This window comes from Scardinius erythrophthalmus, assembly GCF_964197995.2.
Source record: "Scardinius erythrophthalmus genome assembly, chromosome: 20".
Taxonomy (NCBI): domain Eukaryota; kingdom Metazoa; phylum Chordata; class Actinopteri; order Cypriniformes; family Leuciscidae; genus Scardinius; species Scardinius erythrophthalmus.
This window is the reverse complement of record NC_138240.1, coordinates 15,441,206-15,453,338: the sequence shown is the minus strand read 5'-3', so window position 1 is coordinate 15,453,338 and position 12,133 is coordinate 15,441,206. Positions and strand designations below refer to the sequence as shown.

General features: G+C 38.8%; 1 protein-coding gene across 2 annotated transcripts; it reads right to left on the bottom strand.

Moving 5' to 3' along the window:
- Positions 1 to 2,597: 2,597 nt before the first annotated feature.
- Positions 2,598 to 9,729, bottom strand: prdm2a (PR domain containing 2, with ZNF domain a). 2 transcript variants are annotated; one of them, XM_081349920.1, is made up of 3 exons: positions 9,656 to 9,729; positions 7,894 to 7,971; positions 2,598 to 7,754 (listed from the first exon to the last, which is right to left on the bottom strand). In XM_081349920.1, the coding sequence occupies exons 2-3, from the start codon at positions 7,934 to 7,936 to the stop codon at positions 3,343 to 3,345; spliced, it is 4,455 nt and encodes a 1,484-aa protein (XP_081206046.1). In that variant the 5' UTR covers positions 7,937 to 7,971; positions 9,656 to 9,729; the 3' UTR covers positions 2,598 to 3,342. The 2 variants fall into 2 exon arrangements, with proteins under 2 accessions (XP_081206046.1, XP_081206047.1); XM_081349921.1 differs by lacking the exon at positions 9,656 to 9,729 and having other exon boundaries at positions 7,894 to 8,033.
- Positions 9,730 to 12,133: the final 2,404 nt, after the last annotated feature.

The window sequence follows — 12,133 nt, the reverse complement described above, 5'->3', positions numbered from 1 at the left end:
CGTGATACTTATGTTAAAACTACATTGCACAGCCTGAATAATGTTTATAAACCGTGGGTTTACAAATGTACCGTGACCCATCCATGTTAACAAAGTGCTTTAATATGATGGACAAATTAAAGATTTTCTTCTGCAAATGCATTACAAATATATATATTTTCTAAACAAGAACAAGCACGAACTGATAAGAACTGATAAGAATGTAAATGTGTACCTTGAAATGCAATGTAAGTCGCTTTGGCTAAAAGCTTCTGCCAAATGCATAAATGTAAATGTAAACAATGATGTGGGCTACTGTGATGTAAATTTCGTGGTGGTGCGATCATGCGGCGAGTCAACGTTGCCACCTAGTGGATATTATTACTATAACATCAGCACACACTTAGATAGAATAAGCTTATTTTGGCATGATAAAAGTCATACGTAAAATATATAGAATGATAAATATATTTACTTAAGTAACCAGTTGTGCAAGACAAACACTATCCATGATTCATTAACATTTCGTTTTTAGTTATAAGTCATATTTAGATATACACTGTAACATTGTCACAATAGTAAGTTTGTGTTTATCAGGCTTGTGAGTGGTATTGGAATGCATCTGAAATGCCACTGACATCCTTTACCCTTGGGATGCATAATTGTTGGGGTAGAATAAAACAAAAATAAACTGATACATTTATGTTTAAGATACAGTGTGTAGTTTAGCTTGTGATATTATGTAATTAAAAAAAAAATCAATCACATTCATAAAATGATCTTAGAACGGAGCAATTTATTCAATCATTCACATTTCACATTAAGTTGCTTCTGAAACCCTTTCAAAGCCTGAAACCGTTGGGTCAAGAATATTAGTGCCATAAAGCAAACTTTTAGGCAGAAAGTAAGCAATGGATTAAATTTTTTATAAATAAAGTATTATGCATTGTATTAGAAGTATTATAAAGTAGACTATTTAGCTGTATCTTTCTGCTAGCAAGCTTAACATTTTCAGTCACAACAATCAATGTGTAAACTTTTCATTGTTCATTAACTTTATCTGTTTACTAGTTCTCTTTTTCTCTCTCTCTATGTGGGGAGAACAAGTATTTGATACACTGCTGATTTTGCAGGTTTTCCCAATTACAAAGCATGTAGAAGTCTGTAATTTGTATCATAGGTACTCTTCAACTGTGAGTGACGGAATCTAAAACAAAAATCCAGAAAAATCACATTGTATGATTTGCATTTTATTGCATGACATAAGTATTTGATACATCAGAAAAGCAGAACTTAATATTTGGTACAGAAATTACAGAGATCATACATTTCCTGTAGTTATTGACCAGGTTTGCACACACTGCAGCAGGGATTTTGGCCCACTCCTCCATACAGACCTTCTCCAGATTCTTCAGGTTTCGGGGCTGTCGCTGGGCAATACTGTAAAAGACTTTCAGCTCCCTCCAAAGATTTTCTATTGGGTTCAGATCTGGACACTGGCTAGGCCACTCCAGGACCTTGAGATGCTTCTTATGGAGCCACTCCTTAGTTGCCCTGGCTGTGTGTTTCGGGTTGTCATGCTGGAAGACGCAGCCACGACCCATCTTCAATGCTCTTACTGAGGGAAGGAGGTTGTTGGCCAAGATCTCGCGATACATGGCCCCATCCATCCTCCCCTCAATATGGTGCAGTCGTCCTGTCCCCTTTGCAGAAAAGCAGATGCTGGCTTGAGCAGGGGGACCTTGTGTGCGCTGCAGGATTTTAATCCATGACGAAATAGTGTGTTACTAATGGTTTTCTTTGGGACTGCGGTCCCAGCTCTCTTCAGGTCATTGACCAGGTCCTGCCGTGTAGTTCTGGGCTGATCCCTCACCTTCCTCATGATCATTGATGCCCCATGAGGTGAGATCTTGCATGGTGCCCCAGACCGAGGGAGATTGACCGTCATCTTGAACTTCTTACATTTTCTAATAATTGCACCAACAGTTGTTGCCTTCTCACCAAGCTGCTTGCCTATTGTCCTGTAGCCCATCCCAGCCTTGTGCAGTTCTACAATTGTATCCCTGGTGTCCTTACACAGCTTTCTGGTCTTGGCCATTGTGGAGAGGTTGGAATTTGTTTGATTGAGTGTGTGGACAGGTGTCTTTTATACAGGTAACGAGTTCAAACAGGTGCAGTTAATACAGGTAATGAGTGGAGAACAGGAGGGCTTCTTAAAGAAAAACTAACAGGTCTGTGAGAGCCAGAATTCTTACTGGTTGGTAGGTGATCAAATGCTTAAGTCATGCAATAAAATGCAATTTAATTATTTAAAAATCATACAATATGATTTTCTGGATTTTTTAGATTCCGTCTCTCACTGTTGAATTGTACCTATGATAAAAATTACAGACCTCTACATGCTTTGTAAGTAGGAAAACCTGCAAAATCGGCAGTGTATCAAATACTTGTTCTCCCCACTGTGTATGTATGCATCATATTTATATCATCATTATTGTTAAATCATTGACCCTTTTAAGACTTTTTGTTTACCATCAGTATGGCCAACAAGACATGAATAACTATCTTCCCTAATGCTACACAATGTGCATTAAAAAAGAGACCTACTCATTTGACAGCTGACCAAATATGTTTATAGCCTATTTCAGAAGGAGAATAACACAAAAAGGGAGAAATGGAGAGAACTAGAGAGACTTTTAAAATATATTCATACATATTCTTTGTGAACAGAATATACATTTCTCCTGCCCCTTGTGGTGCAGATATATTATATTCTGACCCTTCCCTTCACCCATATGGAATCTCTGGCATGCATGAATAATCTAAACTGCATCAATACAAACAAATAAAACACAACTAACACAATCTACAAAAATAGAAGCCAGAAACCATTACAACAAATACCTGTTTTCCAGTGAACCTCACTGAACACATCGCGTCTTCTCTTAAACACAGTATACATACATTAATAAATAATTGGAAGTAATTGACTGTATTGCAATGCATTTTGACACAGGTGAATATGACACTGTGATAGCATATTAAAATGTTTCAGATGGCAAAAGTATTTACATATGACAAGTTGATATGTTGACTGTGTTCTCATATGAATATATAATGGCATTTCATAATACTTACTATGTAAATAATACTTACAATGTAAATATTACAGCCTGCTGTGTTTGAGCCAGTGAATTTAAAAAGATTAAAAAAAAAAGTAAGGACATTCTTATTTCAGACATATTTTTAAGTTTGTTTCAACAATGTCCAATATTTAGATGCATATTTACAGGTAAATGTTGCACTAAGGGGGCATTTAAAAAAACAAAGAGAAAACGGATTCAAGTCAATAGTTTACAATTCTCATTTCTTGACTTGAAGAATGACAGGATGCATGATGATGTTGTTGCTGTCTGGCTGTTTAAGGACTGTTGTTGTGGTGCTGGCCTGCTGCACACTGCGAGTAATAGGTCCTCCTACTCTCTCTCTCAACCTCAGAGACAAACGGTCCTCTCTTCTGGGCTGTAGCTTCACGTCGCCCACTCCCTGCTCCATTTTTCTACCTAATACATGTACCCGAACACCCGGCTCCTGAGAATTAACCTGAGCAACAGAGGAGAGGACTATCTTGCCTTTTTTAACAGATTGAACCACAGATGTTGACAGAATGGAAGATCTTTTGAGTCTAAAATCCTGAGTGGTATCAACTGCGGCATCTTGCTTGATGATTCGACTCTTTGTTATTATTTTTGGCCCATGGTTTGACCCTTGTGGCTTTGCACTCATATTTGCAATTTGTCTGCGAAGGCTCCCGTTGTTCTCCTGAGCTGAAGCAATATTGAGTGTTCTTTTCTTGGAGTTTCTACTAGCCGGCCTCATGGGGCAGCTAAAAGCTACATGTTTCTTTAAGCTAGCATTGTATGTGAACTCCCTGCTACAGTGAGGACATGCAAAAATGTCTAGGTCATCCTGAGCAAAGGCCTTTCTCAGACCAGCAGGTCTACCCCTTTGCAACAGCTGAGATTTCTTCTTATTCAGGAGATTCATTTTTATTTTAACTGCTGATTCGTGAAAGTTCAGTTTTTTCGGTTGTCCGACCTTTTGAGAGAGATTCTGCCTACTATTATCAATCCTTGCAGTTGATAACACCCCATTTTGTGCTTTTGCAAACTGCTTAAGTGGTATAGGGTTCTTTTTAGGAGTGTAGCGCTTTTTGTCACTAGCGTTAGCACAGGCTAAGATGTGCTTGTGCAGTTCGGGCATGTTGTCAAAGCTCTTACCACACTTGGTGCAACGAATGGCTGTGCTGAAAGTCTGAGGGATGTTGTGGGTGGTAAAGTTGGTGGCTGATGCAGCCGTCATCCCAGTTGGCGTTCGATTATGGTATGGAAAAGGAGGTGGTTTGAAACTTGGGTAGTGTTGATTAATGCCTAGACGTACATCTGGGCCTTTTGGTTTGATCCCTCCAGATGCCATGATTTTTATTGTTGTAAACAGCTCTTCAGAAGTGTTCAAGTCGTCCAAGGCATCCTCCTCTGCTTTTAAGGTTATGTTGTCAGATTCTTGCTTAATTTCTTTGATTGGAAGGCTTGGATCAGTCATGTCAGTTTTGGGACTGTTATGGTTTTCAGGTCTTAACTTGCCATGTACTACTTCGGTGTGTGAGCACTCTTGACCGGGATGGAGATCTCGCTGATGCTGTTCCAAGTTGCAGAGGAAAGCAAATTCCTTAGAACATGTTTTACAAACATAAATTTTACCGATGCCATGATAACTGGAACGGTGCTCCAGCAAACCTGTGTCGCTCTTAAACAACTGTACACAAAATTCACATTTATAGGGCCACTCCTTAGAGTGTTCACCTACGTGTTGGCTGAGAATCTTCATGGACTGGAAGGGCTGTTCACAAACATTGCACATAAAGTTCTTGCAAAAAGTATGCAAGGGAGGCAATTCATCTTCAACTGTGTTTTCCAGCTTAGAACAATCAGAGGACTGGGCTTTATCCTGTCCCTCTTCTTTGCTCTCTGCTTTTACAACACTAGTGGAAGCCGTGAGGGTCGGTGTACCATCTGTAGAGCCTGATGACTGCTCTATAGAAACCGACTGTGTGGATGATTCAGAAAGTAGGGAGGTGTCTTGACTGAGAGGTTGCGGCTCAGATGGGATATAAGGTTCTTGTTGTAATGCATCGACAGGTATTTTATCTGCGAGGCAATGAACAGAATTAGCTTGGAGAGCTGGGAGAATATTTTCTGTAGATTGCAGTGCAACTGTATACTCAATAACAACAGTGTTTGGAGGAAAAGTCAAGGATGCGATGTTGGACTGATTAACAGGCAGAGATGGAGAAAACATCTGTGTGTCAGAAGCTAATACAGAATCTACAACCAACGTTCTTTGAGTTACTTCATATGTGGCAGGATCAGCGACCCAATGAGGGCCTTGTAAAGTCAGGGAAGGGGCTGCAGAGGACACCCAATCAGGGATTGTCACTTTCAAATCATCCTGTGAGAGATGTACAGGATTATCAGCGCAGTCTTCTACAGACGCTGTGGGTGGTACAGTGTCAGATACCAGGAAGGTTGAATGGTGAGTTTGAATGTCCTGATTGGGTTCCACTGTGGGAGTTGATAGAAAGGATACAAAAGTTGGAGATGAAGAAGATGAACAGTGACGTGGAGGGACTGGGGCAGTTTGATGGATACTGACAGGAGCGAGCAATGGAGGGGTTAAATGGATTGAGGCAGGAGGAAGAGCCAATTCAAACAAAAGCTTTTCAGGGTTTGGTGGACTTGCATCAGACACTGGCACAACTGCAAGGTTTGTTAGGTCAGGAGCAGTGAGGACACCTGCAGCAGCTGAATCTTCAACAGAAGGATTGTCTACTCCACCATACTCATTCATAAGCACCTTCTGAAGCATACTAGAGTTAGGTTTATTCTTCCTCAAAGCAGGCTGAGTGAGGTAGACTCCAGTGGACTCACAGTCTAAACTCTTTCCACTAATACTTAAGTCCAAAATGGACTCCGCTAAGTCTTCACTGCTGTCTCGCTTACCTACAGAGTTGGAAAGGTCCAATGGCTGTTGATTACAGGAGTTTCCTCCTGTTCTTGATACAGAGCAGTCCAATGGCAAGATCTGTTGCTGCATTTGAGCTCCATCAGAGCTGTTTATGGGTAAATTTAAAGGATCAATTTCTTCATTGCCCAAAAGGCTCAACTCGTGGCTCTCCGACTTAGACATCTTGGCTTTTGTAGAATCCTGATGTTGATTTTCTACATTCAGATCAGGGGTTTGCTGTTGTGAGCTGGGAGGCGAGGTTGTCCTTCTCTTAAATCTAGTTGTTGTTGCAGGTAAAACAGTCAGGGATAAGGGAGGGCTCAGATTGTGGCCATCGGCAATTAACGCAAACGACTGATTACTGCCATCCTGATTCTGCAGGAGCTGCTTGAGTTTGGGAGACAGATAGACCGTTTTTTCCTTGTGAAATGCAACTGTCTCAATGCACTGAGGTAAATGAGCAGTGACCAGTGGAGCTCCAGACATAGAAGACAATGTTAAAGATGACAAGGAAGATGATGAGGTACTCAAGATGGATTCAGACTCTAATTCTGTTTTTATTTGTGGGAGTAAAGGTGGGGTCGACGTCCTTCTTTTGGCTGAGGATTGTCCTGACAGGTCAGAGATGAAACTGCTGTTACTGGTTTCTAATTTAAGAGCTTGTGTAATTTGAGCTGGACTGATTATAACAGCATTCAATCCAATCACAGCAGAGCTCCCAGAGTTCATCTCAATCACCTCACAGTTACTTACAGCACTCGTTGAGACAATTTTCCCATCTATGTAGAAGCTAAGATTCTCTGAAATATTACTGGAGATGTCAACCATGTATTCCTTTTCCTGATCAATGTCCTCTGCACACCGTGGGTTAGGAGTCTGACAGTCCTGTGCTGTCTCAACAAGCTGCTGTCCTTCAGGTTGAGTGATTTTGACCATCCTAGGAAGAAGCTGGCGCTCATGGATCCTGCGCTGATGTCTCCTTAGACTAGTATGAGTCCTAAATGCTTTTTTGCAGTACTTGCAGATGTGTGAGACTTTGAAAGCACAGTTTGTATCATCCCTATGTTCACCATCAGCTGCATTAATGCACTCGTTTGGCTGTGGGTTTTGTAATGCTATTTTCAAAGGTTCACCACTGCCAGGGACATTCTGACTAGCTGTGCAAGTGGCAATTGTGTGATCATTCGTCTTCCTATTTCTTTTTTCATGCCTTTTCTCATGCCTCCGACGACTAAACAGCGTACTGAAGGTCCTTCTGCAGCGATTGCATTTAAACCGCTGTGTGTGGCAGGTTGAAAGAGCATGTGTTTGTATGTGACGCTGCAGGCCTTGACTACTTGTAAACCTTCTCTCACATCGAGGACAGGGCAATTTACCCTGAAGTTTAGTACTGTGGTCAAGGTCAGCCTTAGTGTCATTTATAGGCAAATCAGTTCTATAATCCTGTTTTATCATTCCGGCATGCTCATGGTCACTTGCCTGACATGCTTGATTATGATTAGCTAGATTTTGAGACACAGACTGGCTTGCATTCTGGAACAATTGGGTGTTTTGTTTGTCTTTGCAATCCATCTTCTCATTGGTTCTTTCTATCTCTCCCCCTTCTGGCTGCAAGATACTATGAAGTGCAGCTTCATCAGAGTGGTCATCTTGAACCTCAGGTTGCTGGAGAAAAACCTCTGATGGCATACTATGTATCTCCTCTTCCACAACTGAAATATATGAATATACCAGTGACATAAGGAAGAATTGTTAATTGCTGTATGGTTGTATATACCCTGTGCAATCTTTTCCAACGTATGTCAAAAACATTTCTAGATGTACAAAATGAAGAAACATTTTTAAACTTACTGTCATCTGATCTCCACATCTTCCTCATTGCCCTTGCTAACATTTCTTCTTGGGTATGTAGAAGAGGCCCCCTGTTGGCTGAAGGAGAAAATTACACATTTTTTGACAAAGATTTAATTTTAGAATGAAGCACGCAAAGACAATAGCCTACTAACTTAAAAATAAAAATCCATAAGAGATATCTCTATTAATTGCATACTTTATCAGAATTTATGTTTGTGTGAAAGATTAACCAACTGTGTGACAGAGAGCGCAGTTGCTGATTCATGGCATGCTGCAATGTCACTCTTGTCTGACATCTTAAACTAACCTAGGACCAATGCATACACATATACTCATAAATGGAATTGACATGTCTGAAAATGTGTAGGCCTAAACAAAGGATAATTAAATCATCATCATCATCATAATTGCAACTTTTCAAATGAAACAAAGGTGGGCAGTTGCTGAATTACTGAACATCTATTTACTATAAAAAGCATATCTAGATTGCTATGACCTTAGACAAATATACATAAATTGGAATAACAAAACAAGAAGATTGATTAAGCCAAGCACAGTCCAGCAGTGTAGAGTGTTCAGAGCTAAACATTCAAGAATACTTACTCTGCCCTTCAATAAAAAAAAATAGCATTAATGCAAACATATTTATGCAAAACAAAGACACATTTTACCTTGAAAACTGAAGACTGCTGTAACATTGGCTGAGTTATACACTATCAGTTTAACCAATTTGAAATGTCACTTGATTGTACAAGATTGCACAAAATAGCACCATGTATACATTTTACACAATTCTGAGAATATGATGTCTATTATGTGTTTTAATGGTTGTTGTGGGTGGTGAGTGGGTTGTCATGTTTGTAAATCAAATTACCACAACAAATCCATGCACAAAATGTAAAAATTGGTGATGCAATCTATACCCCACATTCGACCAGTATTACAAGACATACATTCAGATGTGGCTGAAGATAAACATATAGGAAGTGACATCCTCATGGGTTCATTTGTAGTCTACCTGTAAGACTATGGAGGTGTGGGTGGGGTCAGATGAACTTACCTAAGCTAATATTAAATAATCTCATTTTACTTCTTAGGATCACAGGCCGTCCTAATGCAGTAAATAGACAACTTATCAATGTCAACACAATGGCAATAGGCACGAGTCTTTGTCTACGATGCTCAAGAAATAACGTAATGCACCAATAACTGCCGCATTCCCGCTGTACATATGGGGCGGATCGATTTACCACCGTGCAGCGGATGTTTATAATATTTTCCAGGCCTATTCGAATTTATGCATGTGTTCAAATAATTGCGTAATTACACAACATAAATACATGCTGTCAGCGAATAGATTCAAGTGTTTAAAGCGGGAATAATCGTGTAAACATGTCTATTGTACAGTCAAGGCGCACATGTTGCGGGTGTCTGACAGCCCTTAAAATAAGAAAGCTCGTTTGGCACTGTCGCTGAGCGCAGACGGGAAGGTCACGGTCAGAGACACACGCTTCACGTGTAAATGCTTCGACATGCATTAAGTTAGTACGCCTGTATATCGCTGTGAGTTTTACGGCGTTATTACTTACAAAAAATAAATAAAAAAGCATGCGCCGTTAGTCTCAGAGCTAACTCGCAGACAACATAAACGAGATTGATATCGCAAAACTTCGGCAAGCCGATTTATGCCACATGATTTTGATTAGGTATGCCCTTTTTGGTCTTTGTATTAAATTGGCAATACCTATGTATTGCTTACCAGCTTTGTTGTGACGCCTTGCTGCTTGAGTCTGGTGGGCACGCGCAGGACGGACGCGCTACTGCAGACTGCACTACTGACAAGGCGCATGTGCGAGATCTCATGCACCTGTACAGTACATGGAATATTACACGCAAGGCAAAAGTTTCTTTACACTATTCAGTTATGTGTAATGAGTCAGTTTGAATTATTATTATTTTTTTAAATTCTGATCATGACAAATATATATTTTCCCAAATGGACAAAAGGACAACAGATTGCCGTTTTTAACTGCATATTAGGCTATTTTCAAATATTTTCAGGGAGAAGATTTTATTGGCTAGAGATCTTGAAAATGTTGTGTTTGGAATGTTGTTGTTTGATAATGAGGTATTTTTTTGTTTAAAACAAAAATCCCTCAGAAATGTAGGCTAAATGCATGAAAGCAATTTTTAAAAGGAGATTATAGGTCTATACCAACACCCCCCCAATGTATTAAAAAGAAACTCGGTATTGGTATATCTACCAATACAACTGAATCTGAAGGATTGCCATTAATACAAAATATGACTAATTTAAGCATATAGTTTATACAATTACATATTTGTCTATATACATTTATTTATATTATGCTATATAAATATGTATTGTGCTCACTGCTCAAAAATATTTTATGAAACCGTTTAGTTTTAGAAAATCTTTTATGAAACCGGTTAGTTTAACTGCTTCTATTTAGTTTAACTGCTTATATTGTTCTCATTTGTAAGTCGCTTTGGATAAAAGCGTCTGCTAAATGAATAAATGTAACCTAAATGAAACTTGTGCAAATTAATTCCAAATTAGGCAACACCCACGATTTGCTGGTGTATTTTCATCATCCATTGTGTCAGATGACAGCAGAAACAAAGCACATACTCTTATACAACCTCGAACCTAAATTTCAATTATAGCCTAGGATAGGCTACTGTCCTATCACAATAAAAAATAATAATAATAAAAAAAAAAATTTTCTTTAAACTGATGCAAGTTAAGCTCCATCCACACACAGAATAGAATAAGGGTATTTTAAGCCGATACATCAGCATCTCTCATCATTGGGGTGGGGGAACGGATTTCGACAGCTGAACTATTTGCCGTCGGATTCTGTTCCCCCTGTGTTTATTACACAATAAGGTTCTAAGATTTATCAAATTATGACAGCTTACTATCCTCAATAGCCTAGTGGTCAGTGCCCTGATAATGTCTTTTTTTTTAGCTTTGGGCTACTCTTGTTCAAGTCCCGGTTCGTCAAACTTTCTTGATACTATACTGTCCTATCACAATAAAAGGCAATATATATATATATATATATATATATATATATATATATATATATATATATATATATATATATATATATATATATATATATATATATATATATATATATATATATATATATATATATATATATATATATATATATATTCTTTAAACTGATGCAAGTTAAGCTCCATCCACACACAGAATAGAATAAGCGTATTTTAAGCCAATAGGCTACATCAACATCTATCATCATTGGGGTGGGGGAACGGATTTCGACAGCTGAACTATTTGCCGTCGGATTCTGTTCCCCCTGTGTTTATTACACAATAAGGTTCTAAGATTTATTAAATTGCAGTTAATTGCTAGCCTCAATAGCCTAGTGGTCATTGCCCTGACAGTATTATTATTATTATTATTATTTAGCTTTGGGCTACTCTTGTTCAAGTCCCGGTACGTCAAACTTTCTTGATACTATACTGTCCTATCACAATAAAAGGCAAAAATATATATATATATATTCTTTAAACTGATGCAAGTTAAGCTCCATCCACACACAGAATAGAATAAGCGTATTTTAAGCCAATAGGCTACATCAACATCTATCATCATTGGGGTGGGGGAACGGATTTCGACAGCTGAACTATTTGCCGTCGGATTCTGTTCCCCCTGTGTTTATTACACAATAAGGTTCTAAGATTTATTAAATTGCAGTTAATTGCTAGCCTCAATAGCCTAGTGGTCATTGCCCTGACAGTATTATTATTATTATTATTTTTTAGCTTTGGGCTACTCTTGTTCAAGTCCCGGTACGTCAAACTTTCTTGATACTATACTGTCCTATCACAATAAAAGGCAAAAATATATATATATATATTCTTTAAACTGATGCAAGTTAAGCTCCATCCACACACAGAATAGAATAAGGGTATTTTAAGCCGATACATCAACATCTCTCATCATTGGGGTGGGGGAACGGATTTCGACAGCTGAACTATTTGCCGTCGGATTCTGTTCCCCCTGTGTTTATTACACAATAAGGTTCTAAGATTTATCAAATTACAATGGATTACTGTCCTCAATAGCCTAGTGGTCAGTGCTCTGACAATGTCTTATTTAGCTTTGGGCGACCCGAGTTCAAGTCCCGGTTCGTCAAACTTTCTTGATACTATACTGTCCTATCATAAAACAAGGCAA